General features: G+C 38.3%; 1 protein-coding gene across 5 annotated transcripts in view; it reads left to right on the forward strand.

Annotated features, from left to right (window-relative positions):
- PCNX1 (pecanex 1) overlaps positions 1–21,906 on the forward strand; it is a 105,201-nt gene extending 83,295 nt beyond the window's left edge. For all 5 annotated transcript variants that reach the window (XM_060761639.2, XM_060761659.2, XM_060761649.2 and 2 more), the window contains 14 exons: positions 443–551; positions 1,682–1,811; positions 2,767–2,825; positions 3,282–3,497; positions 4,091–4,344; positions 4,927–5,157; positions 8,622–8,722; positions 9,390–9,540; positions 10,905–11,135; positions 11,978–12,252; positions 13,306–13,514; positions 15,401–15,840; positions 16,370–16,510; positions 17,541–21,906. In XM_060761639.2, coding sequence (XP_060617622.2) covers positions 443–551; positions 1,682–1,811; positions 2,767–2,825; positions 3,282–3,497; positions 4,091–4,344; positions 4,927–5,157; positions 8,622–8,722; positions 9,390–9,540; positions 10,905–11,135; positions 11,978–12,252; positions 13,306–13,514; positions 15,401–15,840; positions 16,370–16,510; positions 17,541–17,681 — 2,688 coding nt within the window. In that variant the 3' untranslated portion in view covers positions 17,682–21,906. The remainder of the gene's footprint in view (positions 1–442; positions 552–1,681; positions 1,812–2,766; positions 2,826–3,281; positions 3,498–4,090; positions 4,345–4,926; positions 5,158–8,621; positions 8,723–9,389; positions 9,541–10,904; positions 11,136–11,977; positions 12,253–13,305; positions 13,515–15,400; positions 15,841–16,369; positions 16,511–17,540) is intronic.
- Positions 21,907–25,523: the final 3,617 nt, after the last annotated feature.

Genomic DNA, 25,523 nt, shown 5'->3' on the forward strand with positions numbered 1-25,523 from the left:
TTCTAATCTCAACCATGAGCTCAATCCAGTGGTGTGCCAGCAACCCCAATGGAACTTGCTTTCCTTCCCCTTGTTGCTACAGTTTTCCAACCTTCCAGAGCCAATTTGGAGGTATATGATGAAGGGATTTCAATTCACAGATGTGTATGCTATATATGTTCCCTAGTCTTTATGATACCAGAAGAGTCCCTGTTTTTATTTGGAAGCCGAAATCATGTGTGTGTCTCAATAGTACAAGATCTCCTATTGATTCTGTGTTGCCACTGATGATGATGTTGTTGTTGTTGTTCATTCATTCAGTCGTCTCCGACTCTTCGTGACCTCATGGACCAGCCCACGCCAGAGCTCCCTGTCGGCCGTCACCACCCCCAGCTCCTTCAAGGTCAGTCCAGTCACTTCAAGGATGATGACATATGTATAATTTCCTATGTTTTCCTTCCAGCTTTGGGAGCTTTTTTACAAGTTGAGATTTGTGTATACTTATATTGCCCCGTGGCAAATTACATGGGGATCTGCTTTCCATGCATTTGCCCAGCCTTTTGCAGTGCCGCGTATCCTTTTTGAAGCTCAGGTATATGAAGCCTAGCTGTATTTAATCACAGGGGAAAAATATTCCAGAATCATAATCCCAGTAGATTGAAGCATATTCGGTGAATAGAAAATAAATATTATATTTTATGCTTAGTATTACAACACAAACTGATGGGGCATTAATCTTTGAGATGAAGTTTGTGTTTGCTTGGAAAAGAATATATTAGGAAAGAAGACAAATTACTTTCTCTATTCAGTTTCTACTGTAGAGCATTGTTTGATATCAGCAGGAATGCGGAGTAATTATACATAATGTGTTTACCCTGTAATATATATCATGCCTGTTGCAAATTGTTATTGTTGTTTATTATCCAGTCAGCTGTGACTTACAGTGGCCCTACTAATGAGAAAATTCGATGAGCCTGAGTCATCAATACCTATCCTCAGGTTTTACAAACTCGGGGCCGCGGTTCCTTTTATTAAATTAATGCATCTGTAATGTGGTCTTCCTCTTTAGCTGCTCTGTTCCACTTTGCCAAGTATTATTGTCTTTTCTAGTGAGTAATGTCATCTGATAATATGTCCAAAGCATGATAGCTTCCGTTCAGTTATTTTGGTTTCAAGTGGGAGTCCTGTGTTTACTTGCTCTTGGACCCATTTGTCTTTTTGGCAAATCATGAAGTCTGTAGAACTCTTCCCCAAAGCACCACATTTCAAATGAATTGATCCTCTTCTACTTCCTTTACTATCCAGTTTATATTACATAAGTCATGATAGCTATGTAATGCGTATATTATTGAGAGGGGTACTCAGTGTTGGCTTCTATTGGGACTTCAGGTTTCATTTGCTCCAGGGTGCATTCATTTATTTTTTTAGTCACTCTGTGGTATTGGAAGTCTCTTCCACCATGACATTTTCAATGAATTTATTATCTTCCTATCATCTTTCTTCACAATCCATTATAACCGCTATAAATTCATGTGCTTCAAAGAATAGCTTCAAATTCAGACTGTGGTTCTATGGGGTCTTGGTAAATAGTATAATAGAATTCTAACTTTCTACAATTGTATTATTGTGCTATTGTGGTATTTGTTTTATGTCATTCTGCCATGATCACCAGATACAGTTCCTTAATTCTATTGCTGTACAGATTCTGCAATGCTTTTTGTTCAAGCAGTTGTGTCTGCATTTTTCTCTACCCCACTAAATCCTTTTCTGGGAAGTGCAATATTCATCACATCTTATGTCAGACCTGTCAAGTTCTGGGAGAGAGACTACAAGTAGGTGACTTTGGAAACATAAAGGAAGATCCCTGTGTAGCAATAAGTGTGTTTTTAATGTTTTACATTGTACACTTTCTGAATACAATTACTGGCATGATTCCTCCAAAGCTTTTAAAGCAGGCTTTTTGTATTTATATTGCCTTGATGCTCTTCGCTGCCAATACTGACATATTCAGAACAAAACAGTGTGTGGTATAGCAAATAATAAGGCAGATTCTTGTTTGACAATTAACATTTTTGAAATAATTCAGTTTCTGTATATATCTGCCCCTATGCCCCAATATTCCACGAAGCACATACATGTCACACAGAATGGGATACAAATTGGTAACTGAAGCAGTGAAGGACTAACTACTCTTTAGTAGGGCTGGGCGGTTTCGTTTCGTTAATTCGTAATTCGTTAATAATTCGTTAATTTTTTCAATTACAAAACGATAACGAACCATTCTGGAGCAATTTTTTTAAAAAACGAATTTTTAAAAAGATTTGTAAATGCTTCGTATTTCGTTATTGTATTCGTTTCGTTATTGTTCTGAGGTCGTTTCGTTATTATTTCCGCATGTCTGGGGCAAGTTTTTTGTTTAATTAGTGAAAAAAAATTATCATATCACACCAACAGTCAGCAACAGAGGGAGAGGGAAGCTTCAGAAGTTTTTGGAGGTTTTTTAGCGTATTTCGCGGTCGCGTCCGCCATTAACGAATCGATTCGTTATTGTTTCGGAAATCGATTTGTTAATGTTTTGTAATTTTTTTCGCATTTACGAAATTTCGTAAATATCGAACTTTTTTAAGGGAAAATTTTGTAATTATTTTAAATATCGAAACAAAAAAAACCCCCAAATATAAATCGATTTTAGAAACAAATTTTTCCGTTGTTACCCAGGCCTACTCTTTAGCCATCATTTCAAGGCCGTTTGACAAGTAACTCTTCATGTTCTGCCATTTCCTTTAGCACAAAGCGAGTGGACCACTCAAACACAAGACTGGCTTCCCAGCTTGATAGGAATCCAGGTAATTGTTGGTGACAGCAGAGACAATATTCTGTTGGGTAGTTTTTTATAATCACACATAGTTTAATTCATATTCCTTTCTGTAAAACTAGCAGTTTTGCTTACAAATTAACCTCATGCATGGTAATTAAATCTTGTAAAAAGCAATCCCTCCTGCATTTCGTTTTCATAAATAGATTAATAGATCTACTTATTTATATCTGTTTGAGTATTTATTTATTAGTAATACTGATGTCTACTAGGGTTTAGCCTTTGGAAAGTCTGTTAATTTGTAATAGTAGGATTAATATTAATTGGGGCCTCCCTCTTATTTTGTTGGAGGCAGAAACCAACTTAGCAATAAGCCTGATTGTCAGTCCTAGCCTTTATCTTATGTTTAGGATGAATTTTTCAAACTGTAGGTTTGAACTGATCTTCTTGGTTTGGTTTTAATGTCATATGCATTATTTTCATGCAGGTTCAGATGACAATAACTTGAATTCCATCTTTTATGAACATCTATCTCGGTCCCTTCAGCACAGCCTTTGTGGAGATCTGCTCCTTGGGCGATGGGGGAATTACAGCACTGGAGACTGCTTTATTCTTGCTTCTGACTACCTCAATGCACTAGTACACATTATAGAGATAGGCAACGGTTTGGTTACTTTCCAACTCAGAGGGCTTGAATTTAGAGGTATAAATCTCCCTGAACTTGCCTTATGCTTCATAAATATTATACAGTAGTTGATTAAGCTTTGCTCTTATCAAACTATATGCATTATACATTTTAGAAAAATGCTCTTTCAATTTGAATAAAAACATTGGGTGTGAACAAGCTTCTTCTTTTAAGTAAAATATAAAAGAATACATATCAACCAACTCAAAGCTTTTTAACTTTAAATCTTACATTACTGCTGTTGTTTTGGGGTGATTTGGTTTTATTTTGGTAATTTCTGGCATCCCTTCTACTAGACCAGGCATGGGCAAACTTGGGCCCTCCAGGTGTTTTGGACTTCAGCTCCCACAATTCCTATCAGCCGGTAGGTTGAAGTCCAAAAACCAGGAAGGCCAAAGTTTGCCTATGCCTGTGATAGAGTGTCATATTATGAATTAAAACGTTTAAGTTGTGAGCCAGAAGTCTCCAACTATACTCATCCATGAAGTCAAGGAGATACCTTAGTTATTATCCATCTTGTGTATATATAGGACATGATAATTACTTGTCTGCCACACAGACTCTTACAGTTGTTGATGTGATTTACAAGCATTTACCTCTTTTTCATTCAGGAACCTATTGTCAGCAACGAGAAGTAGAAGCCATTACTGAGGGTGTAGAAGAAGACGAAGGGTTTTGTTGCTGTGAACCTGGTCATATCCCTCACATGTTATCTTTCAATGCTGCCTTTGGCCAACGTTGGCTGGCTTGGGAAGTCCTTGTCACAAAGTATGTCTTGGAGGGCTACAGCATCACCGACAACAGTGCTGCTTCCATGCTTCAAGTATTTGACCTGAGGAAAATACTCACTACTTACTATGTCAAGGTACAGTTCTAGAGTTAATACATGTTTGGGGGGGGGGGGGAGTGAAGAGTCGTCATAAAGATCTGTGGGAAAAGCTAATGATCTGCAAAATTGTCTGCTCTTCACAATTGTGATTTCTCTAAATTTCTGACATCTGTGTTATGTTTTATTCATACCTACCATTGTAATTGGTTTGAAATGGAGAGAAGTAGAATAACAAGTCTGTAATTGAAATTGGCCAAACTGAATTTATAAATATAAAAAGACATTCCTTTGAAAACAGCATTCATAGTCTGAGTGCCAATGGCAACTTCCCCCAAATCAAATGTAAAGATGTTTCTAGTAGCCCTGCAATTTTTAAATGTCTTCAAAATGTCATTTGTGTCACATTTACGAAAAACTGGAGGGATAAAGACATTTTCATTCTCTTTTCCCTCCCTGTTCTATTCTGAAAATGATGGATAAACTAATTAAATGGGTTCAGCAGTTTCACAGTATGTTCTTCCTTCTTCTCCCTGTGTTTTTCAGGAGCATACAAAATCACTATAAAGAGCTGTGGTCAGACATGTATCTGTTAATGCCTTTAACCTTTCGTCTTGGCAGGGTATCATCTATTATGTAACATCTTCTCCAAAGCTAGAGGAATGGTTATCAAATGAAACAATGCAAGAAGGACTGCAGCAGTGTGCAGACCAAAATTATGTTGATGTGGACCCTACATTTAATCCTAATATTGATGAGGATTATGACCACCGGCTGGCGGGAATCTCCAGAGAGAGTTTTTGTGTAATTTACCTTAATTGGATAGAATATTGCTGCTCTCGGAGAGAAAAGGTAAGCACTTTTCAATTATTCAAGACATCTGGGAAGATCTGTTGTTTTACTAGTCCAGTAGCATTTAAGTCCTGGCAAATGGTGCATTTTAAAAAGCAACAACCACATGGATTATTTTTTTTCCTTAAGTGAACCTTTTGTTTTATTTTTTGTCAGTCAGTTGGAAGTACTGTATTTTCCGGCATATAAGGCGACTGGGAGTATAAGATGACCCCCCAACTTTTCAAGAGAAAATACAGAGTTAGGGATATACTCACCGTTTAAGATGACTCCGCATTCCATGGAGACTGGCTGGGAGTGATGGCCCACTGGGTGGCCCCCGTGGTTCTCCCTGCTCTACTTTCAAGAATGCCTCAGCAAACACATCCCAGGCATGCCGCATCCCGGGGCTGCTGGGAGTCATCGTCCAGAGGCACAAGGAAGTGCCTTCGGATGACAACTCTATGCTATAGTGTGCCTGGGATGTGCTCGCTGAGGCATTCTGGGAACCGTAGGAGTCAGGAAACTATGCCTCCCAGAATGCCTCAGTGCGCACATCCCAAGCACGCCACTGCCGGGGCTGCTGGGAGTCATCCGAAGGCGCTTCCTTGGGCCTAGTCAAGCCCAGTGGCCTTCAAAGGAAGTGAACATCAGGGGCAGAGGAGGGCCATGAAACTAGAGCAGGGAGAGCGGCGAGGGCCGTGGGGACAGCCCAGCAGGCCATCACCCCTGGCAATACGGTCTGCCACTCCTCCCCATGCTCTCCCTCCACCCACTTCCTTCCTATGCCCTCCCTCCTCAGGCCGTGCCACTAAGGTAGTTGGATTTTATTCTTTCCTTTTAATTATTATTATTTTAATTTTATATCCGGCGTACTAGACGACCCCCGACTTTTCATAAGATTTTCCAGGCCTAAAAAGTTGCCTAGTACACCAGAAAGTACGGTAATTTTTAACCACCCTTCATAGTAATGGATACCACATGGTGTATGAGAGGCACTGAAAGACTAAAATACATCACAAATTAGAGTTCAATTAAATAAGAAATCTGTGATCATAATAAAAACAAAGGAGCATAAAACAGCACACCAAACCTTCAAAAGTTAAAAATACAAAAAAAAACCCTGAATTTTAAAGAATATGGGAAAAGGGAGACAAAGGGTTAATTTCCAGATTATACATATACATATTAAGCTACAACATGGAGGATAACACAGTCAAGACAGTAATGGGCCAAGGACCTAGGTAGACCAATAGAATTGGATAACTGGGAATATTTATGAAACAAAGGATTCAAATTTACACTATCTGGATCAATTAGGGAGAATCTATATAAAATCTCAGTTCTTGTGGGTTTTTTCGGGCTATATGGCCATGTTCTAGAGGCATTTCTCCTGACGTTTCGCCTGCATCTATGGCAAGCATCTTCAGAGGTCTGCTGGAGCTGGGAAAAAGGGGTTTATATATCCCCTTTTTCCCAGCTCCAGCAGACCTCTGAAGATGCTTGCCATAGATGCAGGCGAAACGTCAGGAGAAATGCCTCTAGAACATGGCCATATAGCCCGAAAAAACCCACAAGAACTGAGTGATTCCGGCCATGAAAGCCTTCGACAATACATTGAACATCTATATAAAATGTTTTATAGATGATATATCACCCCAGCAACATTGGCAAAAATAGATAAATCACAACAAGATATTTGCTAGAGGTGTATGAAATGGAAAGGAATATTCTTCCACATGTGGTGGACCTGTGAGACCATACAGGCATTTTGGGATAAGGTAACTAAAGAGACAAATAAAACGCTACATAATAAAAATTTTAGAAGCCCAGGGTTGCATCTATTAGGTTTACACAGAGAAAACTGTAACCAAAAGGACAAAGAAATATACCAATATAGTTTTGCTGCTGTAGGATTAACCATAGCCAAAGACTGGAAAAGGGAAAAAAGTTTCACTAAAAAGGATTGGAGGGAAAGAATGTGGGAATATATGCTGATGGGCAAATTAACTAATATCAGGAGGAACAAAAGTAATGAGGAATGTATGGAAAAGTGGAAGTTGGTCATGACATATCTGAGTGGAGAGTCAATGACATAGAGGAGTACCATTGGAAATTTCGGATTACTGTGAATAAGCATAGATGAATTGACTTAAACACTTCATAGCGTTTTAGTGTTGGAAGTCATGGTGAAGGGTGCATGGGTGTGGGAAAGAGGTTTTATTTTGTGTGTGATAGGGGTGTTGGGAGTATGTATGGTTAGTAATACATCATGTGGTTGTTTGAATGTTATGGTTAACTTTTATGTTGATAAAAATTAAACCAGAAAAAGGTAAAAATACTTGAATAAGTAAGTCCAGTAAGTCTGCGTATTGCATGAGGGATCAATTTATTTTTCATGTATTACCTGAAACCCCTTTTCTCCAGTCGACATGCCGCTGAAAACAGATAATACAATATAGTACACAGTAAAAGTCTCCCTTCCTCCCTGTACTCACTTACTGCCTCATGGAAGGAAAATAACTCAAGGGAAGACTCAAGTCTGGTGGCACAGTCTTTCCAGTGCTGAGTTCCCAAAAGCAAATCTCTCCTCGGGTGCCAAATCTGGCAGAACCCTGCTGTGCAAAGCCATGCAGAAGCCAGGGAAAGGAATCCATTTCTTTCTTAATCAGAGAGAAGCACCTGAAGCCCAGATCTGTTTCTCACCCCAGAGACGGGAATCAATTTCCTTTCTTTGTGAACAGAAACACAACAGGGTTTCAATCCCTTCTGTCCACTGAGGAAAGAGATGGATTGTTATTCTCTGGGGAGAAAGGTGTATGGCGCTACACAGGTTTATCCCCAGATTTGACCTTTCTCAGTGGAGAGAAATTCAGAGGGACTTTGGTCAGTTATGTCTGACAAAAAAATGCATAGAACAGTGAGAATGATATTTTACACATTCAGGACATTTATTCAAGGGACTGGGTTTATGTGAGCACAATGTCTTCAGTTTGGACAGAATGATTTGTGCTAGGATTCCAAAAGTTGGGCAGTCAAGCAAATAAAAGCTTATGCATTGTGGCACTGTAGTATATTTATAGTCATTTTGAACAATATTAGATGGTAGTAGTGTTGCCAGGATGCTATTCCAGCCAAGCAGGAGTCAGAAACAATGATTTTGCCAGGTGTTGCAAAGACTTTCCTGATGGTAGAGGAAGACATAAATATTCTAGCATTTAACTCTCTAGTACCAGTGGTGCAGTTTTGCATCTTCCTTATATTCAAAACGTTTATAATGTTCATTTTGTATTTCATAAAGTGAAGATGTTCACTTTTCAGAGACTCCCTCTCTGAAGAGCAGGTTTTTCTACTGGAAAATGTTCATGAAAAGATGACTTCACTGCTGGTTAAGATACATGTAAAACATAGCTATAATTCTTCCCACAATAGTAACTTCCTATCTGTTTTACTCAATCTTTTCATTTTTTTCTCTCTACTTGAAGCCTCTGAATGCAGATAAAGATTCTTCTCTAGTCACTCTTTGCTATGGACTCTGTGTTCTTGGTCGGAGAGCTCTGGGAACTGCTTCACATCATATGTCTAGGTAATGTGTTTATTTCAGAACTGGGAAGAATAGAAAGGTCAGGCCATTTTAATTCTGTCATTTCATATGTCTTTTCATTCCCTCTATAAGATGTTAGTATGCAAATGTATCTCCCACTCTGTTTGTGTGAAGGAAGCTGAAAATCTGAATAGCTGACATGTGCCTGCAGATGAAAGTTATCAAGGAAATGACTAATTCTGTCAGCGTGTTGAGGGAAAATGATGAGCCTAGCTCCTACAATAATAGCACAGAAAAATTCTTCACTCCTTGCATAAGATTGCTGAGCCACTCTCATCAAGACCATTTCAAGTCTTATTTTACAGTGACAAATTAGTAACAGCAATAAATGACACAATTTTGGGGCCTCTTCTCTGCTAATGAGTGCCAAATTCTTAATATCTAACCTTAAGGGGAGGGAAAGACAATAGGATATCAGATTTACACTAATCCTTTCAAGAACAGAGTATTCTAAGGATGATACTGAAGGAGAAAAATCATTTCAGCTTCTTTAGGCAGAGTTACTTGAGATGATTACTTGCCTTTCAGTGTTACAACCCACAGTGTTCCAGACTCCTTAGCCATTTTCAACACAGAATTAAAATATTCTTCTAATATAAAATGTTGAATACTTGCTACAATAAATGTGTTTCTTTTCCAAACTAAACAGTAATCTGGAATCCTTCCTGTATGGACTTCATGCATTGTTTAAAGGAGACTTTCGAATTTCATCAATTCGAGATGAATGGATATTTGCAGACATGGAGTTGTTGAGGAAAGTTGTTGTCCCAGGAATACGCATGTCATTAAAACTGCATCAGGTATAAATATTGCTCAAGCATTGGGTCTGCAAGTCCTGTAGATTAGCTCAGCTCAAGTTATTTGCAGGTGCTGTGTTGCCTTGTTATTGTATAGAGATTTAACTTTATAAAGTTCTAATTTTTAAAGTGAGAAAGGCAGACATTTATGGAAAGTATTCAGTGGAAAAGCCAGCTTGTAAAAGTGCACAATAAGAATTGGCTCAATATTGCACTTCAATTTGAATTGTGTTTAATTCATGGATGGTGTTGTATTTACACAGCAGGTGTATCGGAATTTTTGAAGCATATTTTGTTAATGTATTAGGGAGCTTATCCAGGTATATATTAGGCCTGGGTAACAACGGAAAAATTTGTTTCTAAAATCGATTCGTTTTTTGGGGTTTTTTGCGTTTCGATATTTAAAAGAATTCCGAAATTTTCCTTTAAAAAAGTTCGATATTTACGAAATTTCATAAATGGTAAAAAAATTACAAAACAATAACGAAACAATAACAAATTGATTCATTAATGGAGGCCGTGATCGCGCAATACGCTAAAAAAAACTTCTGAAGCTTCCCTCTCCCTCTGTTGTTGACTGTTGGTGTGATATTATAATTTTTTTTCACTAATTAAACAAAAAACAACTATAAAACTTGCCCCAGACATGCGGAAATAATAACGAAACGACCTCAAACCAATAACGAAACGAATACATAACGAAATACGAAGCATTTACGAAACGAATTGAAAAATTAGTTTCATTTTTAAGTTGCTCCAGAATGGTTCGTTATCGCTTCGTTAACAAAAAAAATAACGAATTTGTAACGAATTAAGAATTAACGAAACGAAACCGCCCAGCCCTAGTATATATATTTCTTTCCAGAAGGTCTTGGTCTTGGAAAATCTTATTTTTTCAAGTACATTTATGACTTTTCCCTGTCAGATTTCTGTGAAATCCTTAATTTTTATTGCTTACATTTACGAAAGCAGCCTCTGAAGCTTTTAAATATATTCTTTTAAAACTTTCTTCTCAAATGTGTTTTAATGTCTATGCAGACTGATCTAACTTTTTGAATAGTTGCAATGTCATGATGTTTAATGTCGTTGCATGCCTTCAAGTATACATTAATCTATCACAGCAAGATTTCCTCGGAAAAGGTTTGCCATTTCCTTTTCTAAGGCTCAAAGGTTGAGACTTGCCTAGTTCACCAGTGGGTTCTATGACTGAGTAGGCATTTGAGCCCTGGTCTCCTAGGGGTCTAGTCTGGCATTCAAAATAAGACAGCATGCTGGCTTTCTGCTTAATGTTAGCATTCATTAAAATGTGTCACTTTCCTTATAATAGTGAAGACATGAATAAACAACACCTGCATTTCTCCATTTAGGACCATTTCACTTCTCCAGATGAATATGATGACCCTGCCATTCTCTATGAAGCAATCACATCCCATGAACAAAATCTGGTTATAGCTCATGAGGGGGACCCTGCTTGGAGGAGTGCTGTCCTTTCCAATTCTCCCTCCTTGCTTGCCCTTCGCCATGTGATGGATGATGGCACCAATGAATACAAAATTATCATGCTAAACAGGCGCTATCTAATTTTCCGAGTTATTAAAGTAAGTTGTTGTGTGTGAGGGAAAAGATTTTTAAAAACCTTGGAAGAGTGTAACAAATAAGAAGTCTTCTTAAATGCAGTGGTGTCTCTCCCTCTTCACCAGAGAAGGTTTCATGACAAATATATGTTAAATGTGTTTTTGTTAAATTGCTTTGGTTTTCTTAGTAAAGGTAAAGGTTTCCCTTGACATGAAGTCTAGGGGGTGATGCTCATCTCCATTTCTAAGCCAAAGAGCTGGCACTCTCTGTAGACACCTTCAAGGTCATGTGACCAGCATGACTGCATGGAGTGCCGTTACCTTCCATGTTTTCAAATTGCTAGGTTGGCAGAAGTTGGGCCTACCAACAGGAGCTCACCCTGCTCCCCGGATTCAAACCACCAACCTTTCGGTCAACAAGTTCAGCAGCTAAGCAGTTTAACACACTGCACCACCAGGGGGCTTTCATACCACTCTATATTTAACTGCAGTCTATACAAATAATAATTAAACGGAATTGGCATATAATCCTCTAAAAGATCATTCATACTCGGGGAATTTCAGTTAAATTTACATCTTAACAAGTGTGTTTATAAGTGTAGCTTGAGAACTGAAGCAAAGGAAAAGTCAGTCAGCCTTGGTTAACTTGTTCATTGTAACGAGAAACTTGTTTATTGTTCATTTTTAAAAAAATAAATAGACTGTTTTTACATCACTTTTAGACTTAGATGGTAGGATGTAATCTCATAGCATTCAGGTAACTGTAAAACCACCATAACCAGATCTGAGATTGTCTGCTACATGCTTCCCTATTTTTATCTTCCTGTTGAGTTTCCTAATTATGCATACCCTTTCAACTCTTTCAGGTGAATAAGGAGTGTGTGCGTGGCCTTTGGGCTGGACAGCAGCAGGAGCTGGTCTTCTTGCGTAATCGCAACCCGGAAAGAGGGAGCATCCAAAATGCCAAGCAGGCATTGAGAAACATGATAAACTCATCTTGCGATCAACCAATTGGATATCCGATCTATGTTTCACCCCTGACTACATCTTACTCAGACAGTCATGAGCAACTCAAAGAGATTCTTGGAGGTGCTATTAGTTTTGGAAACATTAAGAACTTCATAGTATCTACGTGGCATAGGTGAGTTGATAAAAATATCTTCAGAGGTAATTTACTGATGTGATTAAAATCTATGACAACTGTATTAGGACATAACTCACATTGTAATAATAACAATAATGACGACAACAATTATTATTTGATTCCCTGCCTCTCCTTATGGCTCGGGTTTTGGGTAGTTTTATGTTCTGCCATTCCCCTTCTGTTGCAAATGCATTTTGTGATTGCAGCTGCAACTGAAGATTCACACGGTTTTCAATATGTAAAAAAGGCTCTGCTACCGCCTCACTTTAAATATTGTTCCAGTAAAATGAACGAGTCATGTGTGAGTGAGTTATACCCAGAGGACTGATCTTAGCTGTGCCACTAACTTGATTTTCAAAATTAATTTATCACAAAATTCTCCAAACTGTTTGAGGACCCAGAAATATTCTGGAGCCTGTTTGCCTAGAACTGGATGAGCATATTCTTTGAAATCAATATATTTAATTGTAAGTACAGTACAACCACCATATCTGTGCAGGACACATTCTTGGACTTCATGCAGATATGCAAAACCCGACATTTTTAATGGGACAAACAATGGAGGTGCCAAGAAGCAGGTAAAACCTGTACAGGAGGCTCTCAGTCAATAAGTAAAACCATGCATATAAGTTCTGCTGATGTGGGTGTTAGACTGGAAAATTAAATTTGGTACTGGTTCAGCTGTGTGCAGTTCTCCGTTTGAAAATACAGAACATTCCATTGATATCCTTTATTGCAAATTATAACTGAATGTTTGTCACAACACATTAAACTATTTTCTATATTTTATTCCATTTAAAATTCAACATTGAGTAGTATTTTCATGTCGGATTTCTGTTCTTCTATGATATATGCTTCAGTGTTGTCATGTTGCGCATCACATAATGCCATCAGAATTTGGATGGAATGGAGACCCCCCAGCATGACTTACACAGTCTTAGTGTTACAAATCATTTTAAGTGGGGAATATTTTTTTTCCGTAGTATTCTGAAAGAACCTTGTGTCTGCTTTCCTCTAGTCCATTTTCTGTTGGGTTTCCATCATGTTCAGGTTAAGAAAAGGCTGTGGTGCTGGCTGCAACAGTGGAGGAAACATTGAAGACTCAGATGCTGGAGGTGGAGCCTCTTGCACAAGTAACAGTGCAACTGCCAATGACTCTCAGAGCAATGTATCTCAAGGAGGAGGAGGGAATATAACAGTTGGACCAGTACCTGGAACAGGACTGCATCCTCCTATCACATCTCACCCTGCTACTCTGGGTAAAGTTGAGCCAATATATTTGAATTATTGCAGGGATAGGAAATCCGTGGTCTTAGATGAACACTGGGCAAAAATCCATCAGTTCTTGTGGACATTATAAATCCCAACAACATTTAGAAAAGTGGTTCACTACCTGTGGGTCCCCAGATGTTTTGGCCTTCTCTCGCTGCCACCCCCGTCGAGAGAGCCTTCTCAGTGGTGGTCCCTCAACTCTGGAACTCCCTCCCCAGGGAGATCAGGCTAGCACCCTATCCACGTTTCGTAAGGAACTAAAGACATGGATGTTCTGCTGTGCATTTGATTAAACAATTCCCTTGCCTGTTGGCACTAATCCGTGGCCTAAATATACTATGTCCCTGCACTTTGCTATTGCACTTTTAAAGTCAAATGTCCCTGTTATAATCTGCTCTAATCCTTATATTGCTACTTGATCTATGCACCTTACCGATTAGCCTTTTTCCTAACCTGTTTTGCACTCCAGCCCACCTCCCATAATGAGACTTGAAGTATGTTCTTGGTTGTTGCTTATGATGGTTGTTTTATTATTGTCATAATGTTGTTTTATGTTGTTTTATATTATTGTTATATTTTATATGCTATGTTTTTAACTCTGTGTTTACTGGGCTTGGCCCCATGTAAGCTGCCCCAAGTCCCTTTGGAGAGATGGAGGGCGGGGTATAAAAATAAAGATATTATTATTATTATTATTATTCAACATCCAGAAATCCTAACAGCTGGTAAACTGGCTGTAATTTCTGTGAGTTGAGGACTAAAACACCTGGGGACCCACAGGTTGAGAACAACTGATCTAGAAGATCACAGGTTCTCCACCCCTTATTGCTTTGATCATACTGTTAGCAGAGTAGAGCAGGAAGGTGAGTGTGGGGAGGGAATTTGACATGAAAATGTATACAGAAGATCGAGATATTCTCTAACTAAATATTAAGGGACATAAGCAGTAGCACTTAGTTTGCCTCGCTGCTTTCTTGGACTAAACAGAACATAGCAGTTTAATAGTAGGCGTAAGATCAACTTGTCCTGCCGGATGATCTTAGGCCTAAAGGGCATGTAGTTCATTTGCATTTTATTAATCCAGTGAAAGACATGGGGTTGTTGTATACATCATAGTTGGCATATCAAGTATATTTTAAATCATTTCTAGTGACTCCTGTCAGCACCTGTGGTGAGCTGTGTGTTTGCCATGTTTACCACGTGAATCATAGACTTTTCTCTGTACAGTGCTTCAAAAGCATAGCATGGTACTGTAGAAAAAAAATTACCCAAACCAGTCAATGATCAGTGCAAGAAATATTGGCACAATGGTGGCACCTGCTGTTTAAGGCAGCAGTGCAATCTAGAAGTAGAAACTGTAAAGTGCACCAGCAATGAGAGAAAACAGTTTGGTATGAATAAATTTTGTAAAGTGTACTTCAGTTCACAAAATAAATATATTCCTGGGCATCACCTTGCTAGATATTTGCTGGGCATTAGCAAGATAGTTCATTTCCCCTAATGAACGAAAGGTGTGATATTTCTGCTATCTCTCAATTGCAGTGAGGTTACACTGAATTTTTCAGAAAACCAAAACCATTGTGTATAAAGCAAGAATATCTTTCCCAAGCAGTGTTATCAAAGGCACCATGGCCAGAATCACTGGGTTGCTGTGAGTTTTCCGAGCTGTATGGCCATGTTCCAGAAGCAGGAGAATGCTGCTTCTGGATCATGGCCATACAGTCCGAAAAACTCTCAGCAACCCACTTTCCCAAGTTGCTTGCCAATTTTAGATCAAGCAAAAGTGCAAACCATAATATTAGTGTAACCTCATAGTATATGCGAAATGTGCACTTTTTCTCTGCTCTCACGGTCACATGTATTTCACTTCTAGGCACCAGCCATAGTGCTCACTCTGTGCAGTCCAGCCTTGTCAGACATTCCCCTGCCCGTGCCTCTGTTGCCAGCCAGTCATCTTATTGCTACAGCAGTCGTCATTCATCACTCCGCACCTCTACCACTGGCTTTGTGCCTTGCCGGCGCTCGTCCACCAGCCAGCTCTCCCTTCGTAACCTCCCATCATCCATCCAGTCACGTCTGTCCATGGTGAACCAAATGGAACCTGCTAGCCAGACGGGGGCTGTCAGCGTGCAGCATGGCTTGCCTTCTTCAAGCAGCTCCAGCCAAAGCATCCCAGCCTGCAAACAGCATGCCCTGGTTGGCTTTCTAGGGACTGATGGAATGAATAATAGTACAGATATGCAAGCAGGCACAAATGTGAGCCCTGTAATCCAGCCACAAACCAAAAGGGATGATGTTGTTTACAGAATCCAGGTGAATCAGTTGGAGAAATAGACTAGATTTTTTTCCCTATGTGTCTTTGCTTTTAATACCAGTTTTTATTACTTGTCAATGATATATGTTCAGGACTTGATTATCTCATGCCCTAATGTAATGCAGCATGGTATCATGAAGGCATGATTCTACTTGGAACATTTTATGAAATCATATACTTTTACTCTACTGGCATTTCCTTATTTCTTAGCAATAGCTACAGACCACAATACAATGAACAAAGACTGTAAAAAATCTTTCCAAAAGAAGAAACCATTACTGCAATGAATAATGTACTGTCTTAGGAAAGGAGGATTGTATCTATCTGAAGAGGGAAGGGGGTTAATTTAACTTTAAGTCAGGGCTGGTGTACCTGCAACCCCCCAGGTGATGTTGGACTACTCCTTTTGCTGTTCATAACCATACTGGTCTAGGGCTAATAAGAATCAGAAGCCAAAAATATTAGATGATCAAGTCCTGTTTTAAATGAATACTGTTTTAAATGAATATGACACCTTTTCTGCCGCAGATAACTGATACCAGCCAAGTACTGGAAGGGATCAACTTGTCTAAAAGAAAAGAACTGCAGTGGCCAGATGAAACGATAAGGTTAAAAGCTGGAAGAAACAGCTGGAAAGACTGGAGTCCTCAGGAAGGCATGGAAGGCCATGTAAGTTTCGATTCTGCCACAGATACTGGGAAGAGGCACATTGGTTCTAAAGACCATGTTGAATATACAGCACAGGTGTGCACATGCTTTGTGTTGAAAAACAAACAAAGTAAAAAAAAACTACTGTATATACTCGAGTATAAGCCGATCCAAATATAAGCCGAGGCACCTAATTTTACCACAAATAACTGGGAAACATATTGATTCGAGTATAAACCAAGGGTGGGAAATGCAGCAGCTACTGGTAAATTTCAGAATAAAAATAGATACCAATACAATTACATTAACTGAGACATCAGTAGGTTAAATGTTTTTTAATATTTACATAAAACTGTAATTTAAGATAAGGCTGCCCAATTCTGATTAAACCATTTTTATAACTTTCTTCAATGTAAATGTGCTTATGTATCTTTCCAATAATAATAGAGTAAAATAATAAACGTAATAATAATAATAATAATAATAATAATAATAATAATAATAATGAATAGAGTAAAATAATAAATGTAATACAAATAATAATAATAACAGAATAAAATAATAAATAACCCTGACTTGAGTATAAGCCAAACGGGGACTTTTTCAGCCTAAAAAAAGGACTGAAAAACTAGGCTTATACTCGAGTATATACAGTACGAGCAGGAAAAAACACCAGATTACTTTGCTGAGACAATACATCCATGAGTGGACATCAGGCCCACTCTGAAGTATGATAGATGCACATCTTATGGATGAAACATAGAAATGTAGTGTTTCTCCCACACCACATAAAGCAAGGAGAGGGAATTTGTGATTTTCCAACTACATCTCCCATAATCTCTCACCCTTGAGAAGGTTGGCATGATTAAACTTCAGCAATATGGTGAAGGGCCACACGTTTTTTGCCCCATATGCAGAGAGAAGACTAGGACCTGACCATCCAATGTGACTCATTGTTTTATCATGAAATAATATTGATTTTACAGAATAATAGCAATATTCATCTAACAATTCTTTTTTTTAATCCCATTTTTTTTTTACTGATGCTCAGGTGATTCACCGATGGGTGCCTTGCAGCAGAGATCCAGGGACTAGATCTCACATAGACAAAACCATACTGCTGGTCCAGATTGAAGACAAATACGTTGCTGTGATTGAAACTGGAGTTCTGGAACTAGGGGCTGAAGTATGACCCGCTTTTCATAGTTAACTTCTTGTCCGTTTCCAAAAAGCTTAAAAATGAGGTGCAAATTTCAAGAGGATGTTTCTGATGCCTCAAGTAATAGGAAAAGACTTGAAAAACAACTGGGTGGGTGTGTCAGCCTCTGGCTGAAATAAGCAAGAAGCTGAGCTGCTGAGGAAAAACATTGTGCATGAAGGGTAAACACAACATATCTTTGTTTTATACTTTATTTTATGCATTGCAATGCTTTGAAAGAATCCAGCATTTTCCAGTTTTAAAAAAGGAACATCTCATTTTTTTTAAAAAAAAGTTTTGCCAAAAATGGCCATATGTTGTCACAGTAATGTAGACTCTGTTTGTTCTTTCTTTTTTTAAATACCTGAAAAGGATACACATTTTGAGTTCAGTGTAAAGCAGAATTGAGAATTTGTTCATGGCAAGTGTGACCAGACTTAAATTCTTATTCCTTGTGAGTTATAAAAAAATCAATCAAAAACTGCACTATTTTTTTTATGGCAATGCACTAAAAAAAATCTGAGATCGCTCAGAACATTTATTTATATATATTATATGTATATAAATATATAGAAAGAAGAAAATACCATTATTTAAATTGCCTTTGGGATTAACCCTCTCCCCACTCCATATTCATATTGATGATAGGAAATGTGCCATTGATTATTTTTGTTATTGTTGTTGTTTAATACGTTAGTTTGCACATCTGTGCATTCCTACTATCCTATTCACAATATATGATGGAGTATAAATATAGAATAAACATCTGAAATTTCTGTTTTTCATAAAACAAATTGACGGTGCAGATGTGCAGCAATTTCACAGTTTTATTGTTGGCCCAATCACACAGTTGTGCTTTTTCTTCTTCCCTCTTCATCTGGTTTCCAGTGGTCACCAGCAAAAATACACTACTAGCATCCTTTGGAAGAAGCTTGCTTTTTGCAAGGAAAACTGGATGGGCCCGAGTTGTTCTTTTGTGTTTTTTAAAAAGGGTATTGTGGCTTTCTTTGTGTTGGGACTTCTTAGTATATGTAATCAGGTGAAACAACTTTTTTAATTAAAGAAAAATAGAAACCGCACCGCCTGATCATCATACCATTTCGCCTTTTAGCTCCCTTTAGTTATTATTATTCTTTTTGTGACTTGAATTTTATTTTCAGCTATTATATATTCTATAATAACTGTAGTTTTGAGTATAACTGTGAAATTGATTTTTGTTGCATATCTTAGGTTTTACCGTGTTCAAAGGGGTTTTTTTTAGTGTGTTTTCTGGGAAACAAGTTACTTATACAGCATTGGGACAGGGAGCGAAAGCTGCAGTATATTCCACGATCTGTTGCTTCGATGATTTGCTTGCAGCCATCATGAAAAGGTGTATGTGGAGTGATGGTTTCCTTTATGTGTTCTGGAACACAGTCAACAATTACAGCTTTTAGAAGCAGCCATCTTCTCTTTAATGTTCTCAATATTAAGTGATTCATGGGTGATCATGCAAGGGAGGCATTGTAGTGAAATAAAAAACATTGCATACCTAGGAAAAGAGCTGAAATTTGATCTCATCCAAAGACATTTGAAAGTAATGACCTAACACTAATGGTCCAGTGCCACAACAAAAGGATTTAGGACTTTGTAAAGTAGCAATAAATTGAGCATTGCTTTATTTTTCAAATATGCTGAGTTAGATTGTGGCTGTGACCTGTGTGCATCAGTTGATCACATGAGTGGCAAGATACTTTTAATTTAGCACCTGGCTCTATTTTATCATTTTACAGTAATTTATAGAGATTCACTCCCCCCTCCTTTGTCCAACCAGGTCTCAGTGATGTCGGCCAGGTCGGCATGCTCATCCAAGATTAGGCCTTTTGATGAGTCGTTCTTGGTTCCCTTCCCAATTGACAACTACATATGTGCTCTTTTATCACTCACATCTTAAGTTTTCCAAGAAGGTGCATAAGGAAAAGGCAAACAATCTTGTAAAAATATATTGGATGATTTCTTAGACAATTAAATCCACCAATAAACTTTACTTTTAAAGTTTCAGCTTGAAAGAGGCAAGGAATTGAGTATAATATGGCCCATGTTATGTTTCTTTGCTAACAAGGCCTTACTCTTTCTCTTTTCTAACATCTAGTGGGGAACAAACATCATCTCCATCTGAGAATCTGAATATTCTCTTTCACTTGGGACTAAAATGTAGAATTTAACATGAGTTTCTAACTTCAAGACTTCAGGTTCTGGCATTTGGTATTTAAACCTGTTGATAATTTAATTTGGTTGTTTGTAAGCATTGATTTTTGGTTACACTAGTTTTACATATAAAACTCATCTACTTTCCAGTGAATGTTTCACAAGGAGATATGTAACTCATATGGCAAAAGCCTTTGAATGATTCTTTAGGGCAAAATACAGGCAGCAAAATCCTAACTGTGAAACCAAATAACCCATCCGTGTGGGTCCTCTTATTCAATCCCTCATCCTCAGGTTTCTTGACTTGACTCTTTCCCATGAATTTGGGAATCGAGCTCTGGGATGCTTAGTTTTTATATGACCACCTACCAAATGCATCGAGAATTTATAGGCAAAACCCATCTGCTTTTCTCTTTACTCACCGTATTAGGTCAGTCTGTAAGCCAAATGATACAATTGCTATACAGCTTTCATTATGTGAAGCTGTGATGTAACCCAACATTTATGTGGTTACGTATATTATAATCTTTCCAACAAGATGTGCAATCTGTTTTTGAATTCTTACAACTTTCAGAACTCTTTGCCATTCAGTTCTCAATGTTGTATGCACATGGGAATCCAGAAGTATAGATAAATGTCTCTTTTCCTAAATTAGCTTCTGCTAATATATATCTAGTAACAGACTATGAAGATTTGTCTTTGTGCAATGGATGTTTTTAATTCTATACTTTATGATCTGTCTTCAAAACTAGGGGTTGAACATTAAATGCAGGAGCTTTCATAACTGCCCAGTGGAATATCCTGGATAAAGTTATCCAAAACTTTCCTTACCTCTTTTTGAAATGCTTTGATTTTCTTACAAAACAAACTATTCCATACACACCAAATATCCAAGTAGTGAATTATAACTTTCTTTATCAACTCAGAAATGGAAATGTGTCCTCAGTAGGTGATGAGAAGAGCTTTTTTATAAAGCAGTTCCCATTATAAGAGCACTTGGCATGTCTCTGCATTTAATTCTGTCATGGCGTTACCTCCCAGTTTTGCTTCTGAGGAGCTAATAGTCACAAAAAAATATGATAATGCTGACTAGATGGAATAATATGGTAGAAGCAATTGAACAATGCTTTAGGGCAAAATATTACCAAAGCAGGCAGTGGAATCCCTAATAGTGAGACTAGATAATAACCCATCAACATGGGCCCTCCACTTCAAGCCCTTGAAGAAAGTTAAAATCACAACTCAATGAAGAAGTATACATGGAAGAAACCTTCAAAGCATACAGAGATACTTCATATAAATTATGGGGTTAGGCCACCATGGTATTATATACCTAATTTTATTAAGGGATTTTCTTACCTATTATATAGGTTTCTACTTGTCTGGCCTTACTTGGTGTCTAAAACCCTTTGCTCTGTGATGATAGACAGATTATAGCAGTATTTAATATGTGCCTTAGTAAAATGATGGTGGGTACATAACACCTTGGTGGGAGCTACAGCCCTTGAATAGTTTTCACCCATTTTTAAAGGCTGTTTTTAAGATGGCTGCTCCAAAAGGCTTTAGAAGTGTAACACACCATTCATAGGCAAGCACTTTTAAAAAAATACATGCCATTTAGATGTTTCTACTGTGTGCACACACAACCCAGTGAAGTTGCTCTGCTTATGACTTCAGCAGATGGAAATCATATACCTTGAAAGTCAAACTTATTAGCATCCTTATCAAACGTAGCCTGACAATGAACTGCTAATGAATACATAGATTGTGGTGGGTGAAAATGTTGAAACTTGGAAATATATATTTTGCATCAACCAGCGTATAGAAATCTTGCCAGGGATAGGATATGTGTTTTTGTGTGTGTGTGCGCGTGCGTGTGCGAGCGTGTCTGCGAGTGTGTTGTTGGAAAGAACCTGTAAATATTGTAGTTGTTTAAAACTGGGAAACCCTAAGGGGATTTGTTTGCAACATGTTACATTGACATGGACAGTATTGACAGTGATGAAATAATGAAATAAAAAAATCTTTTTCATCCAGTTGTCTGTGATTTTATTTTCACCTTTAGTTTCCCACATCTAAGGCTTTCAAATAACTACACATTCTGCCTATTTCACATTGATCTTACTCACAAAGAGTAAAAATGTAAATATATCCTCTGTTCTTGATCCTCAAAGGGTTTAAACTAAAAAGCCATTGCCTGTGTGATCTAAATAGTTGGTCAATATTTTTTCATAAGCTCTCATATCACCCATGTAACCACTATCAAAGTCTGAACTACTCTCAGAGGTTTACTTCTACATTCATGTTTGGTTCATTATAACTGAGGTATACTGCAGTAGGAAATGGGTGGATTTATTTTGGTTTCAGTCCATGATTACTTTTAGGAGTTCACATCAACATTCCCCACCTTTTCTTTTACAATCGGAAAGTATTTTTGTGGAAATGCTGATCTGATACAAGGCTATAAATATTACATACGGGAGCATTTCATACAACTGCAAGTGTATTTTTTAGCAAGTCAAACTAATGGTTTGTAGTGTTGTCTGTTGTGGACAACACTATGAACAGGAACTATTTGGTAACTTTGAAGACATTGGAGGCTGAACCTGGGATAATATCTCAGTAATGTCAATAACCACTTCTTTATGGATGAGGCATTATAATCAACCCAAATTTCAGTGCAAGTTGTTTTGAAGTTAAGGGAATAATGACTTTCCTATGGCCACCTAGTGAGTCTGTGAGTGAGATAAGATTTGAGACATGGACCTCCCAGGTTCACACTGTTATTTACTAACTGGATCTTACATACACATCAGATCATTGGTACTCAGATACAGCCTGAATTTATCACACTATTTTCCCCTCATGTTGAAATATATTAAATGGGAAGCTTTTAAAAAATAGATATGAAATGTATGATGTGGCTGTTCAACCTACTGAAGAACACTGACAGAAGGTTGGGACATTTTTTGTAAGATGCTGTTTGCTTCATTTGCTATTGGCATCTAATATGCAGGAAGTAATTCCATTCACTGGACCAAGTTTGGCACAAATATCAAATACACCCAAATTTGAATGCTGGTGGGGTTGGGGGTAATTGATTTTGTCATCTGAGAGTTGTAGTTGCTGGGATGTATGGATAACCTACAATTAAACAGCATTCTGAAGTCCACCAACAATTTAATTGAACTAAACTTGGCACACAGAACTCCCATGACCAAAGAGAAAATACTGGAACGGTTTGATGGGCATTGACCTTGAGTTTTGGAGCCGTAGTTCACCTACATCCAGAGAGGACTGTGCGCTCAAACAATGATGGATCTGGACCAAACTTGGCACAAATACTCAATATGCCCAAATTTGAACACAGTAGCAAAATTACAGTTATCAAGTAGCAAAGAAAATAATTTTATGGTTGGGGTTCACCACAACTGTATTAAGTGGGCTCAAAGCCAACCTTAAAAACTCTGGCATAGACAGAACTGGGAAGCCCTGACCCTTCCACCTGGAAATCGATGCCCTCACTGTGGGAGAAGATGCAGATCAAGAATAGGGCTCCACAGTCACCTACGGACCCACCGTCAGGACACTACACTTGGAGGACCATCATCCTCAGACTATGAGGGATCGCCTAAGGAAGGAAGGAAGGAAGGAAGGAAGGAAGGAAGGAAGGAAGGAAGGAAGGAAGGAAGGAAGGAAGGGGTTGCAGCATTAGGAAGATTGAGAAACAATGAAATCTGTGTACTTAGACTTTGTTTTATTGTGATGGACCTTCAAGTCAATCCTATATTAGTTTTTCATGACAGGATTTATTCAGATTATGTTAGCCGTTAGTTTCCTCTAAGACCTGGAACTAACAGAATGAAATTGCAAGCCTTGCCTGAATATAAAAGAACCCTTGGATAGAATCACATTCACCCTCACATTCACAGAATCGCCCTCACTACCTCTGAGGATGCTTGCCATAGATACAAGTGAAACGTCAGGAGAAATGCCTCTAGAACATGGCTCTATAGCCCGAAAAAACCCACAAGAACCTAGAATCACATTCATCAGATACATTAAGGGACATAACAAGATGGATAGGATTGTTCAAAGTTAGCTATTTGGTTTTCGTACCTTATCTTTGTCTCTCAGAGTCTTAGATCAACATTGAAAGCATTATACCATGCTGGCTCTGTGGTTCACTTTGTTCCAGAACTTGAATAGGGGAGGAAAGGAATGTTCCAGTCTTGGGGGTGGTGGTTGAGAGTTGTAAGTGACACATAGAAATTACTTGAGACAGTTCCAGATATATGGGGAGGGAAGAGAGACTTGGTGCCAGAGACGGGAAAGTAGCAGAACCTAGATGAGCAGAATTCACATGAATGTTAAGAGCACAAAGACATGGATGTAGCCAGGCTCATGGAAAGTTCTGAAGTTTCCAACAGCTTGTTTAAGGTACAGGAGGACTCACCAAGGGATTTAAGGACAGACAGAGGTGCTACACAAAGCAACAAAAGAAGTGAATTTGAAAGCAGAGCCCTGGATAATTGTTAGAGGATGGGGAAAAAACAGAACTGGTTAAGCTATGAGATTTATTTATTTTTTTGTCGTGTCAGGAGCGACTTGAGAAACTGCAAGTCGCTTCTGGTGTGAGAGAATTGGCCGTCTGCAAGGACGTTGCCCAGGGGACACCCGGATGATTTGATGTTTTTTTAATCATCTTTGTGGGAGGCTTCTCTCATGTCCCCGCATGAGGAGCTGGAGCTGATAGAGGGAGCTCATCCGCCTCTCCCCGGATTTGAACCTGCGACCTGTCGGTCTTCAGTCCTGCCGGCACAGAGGTTTAACCCACTGCGCCACTGGGGGCTCCTAGCTAAGAGATGATCAAGATATTTAAAATGGCTTTATATACATTTATATACTATACATAGTTTTTATTTTTTAGGGCAAACAATGATCAAGAGTTATGAGCAACTCTTTTAACACGGGGCCACTGATGGAGGTTCTCTCAAGCTAGAAAGTCTCCTGCTGAAAGTAGGCCACAGAATCCTGAGCAGCATATCTAGATCTCTAAGTTATCTAAACTATATTCCATTTATTTATTGACCATGTATTCAATAAAACATGAATAGCACGTGCTTATGTAGGTTGATGAGGCAGAAATGATCCTAGGACACAACTAATTTGCCACAAGCAATGTCAAAATAGAATTCCACACTTAATTCATCAAAATAGATCCTCTTAATAAATTAGGGGAAATGCTGAATTGGAGAAAATGAGAAGCCTCATTGGTGATATTCTTAGCATGGTGATATTCTTAGCATGGCAGAAAAAGAAATGTATTTTTGGAAAAAGAATTTAATTACATCTAAAATAAGATAAAATATTCAACAGTTATATAAACAACTAGGTGGTGCAGGAAGTTAAACCACTGAACTGCTGAACTTGCTGACCAAAAGGTTGGTGGTTCAAATCCAGGGAGTGGGGTGAGCTCCCACTGTTAGCCCCAGCTTCTGCCAACCTAGCAGTTTGAAAACATGCAAATGTGAGTAGCTCAATAGGTACTGCTTTTGCGGGAAGGTAACAGTGCTCCATGCAGACATGCAGGCCACATGACCTTGGAGGTATCTACAGACGCTGGCTCTTTGGCTTAGAAATGGGCAT

The sequence above is a fragment of the Anolis sagrei genome, chromosome 1 (genome assembly GCF_037176765.1).
Source record: "Anolis sagrei isolate rAnoSag1 chromosome 1, rAnoSag1.mat, whole genome shotgun sequence".
NCBI lineage: Eukaryota > Metazoa > Chordata > Lepidosauria > Squamata > Dactyloidae > Anolis > Anolis sagrei.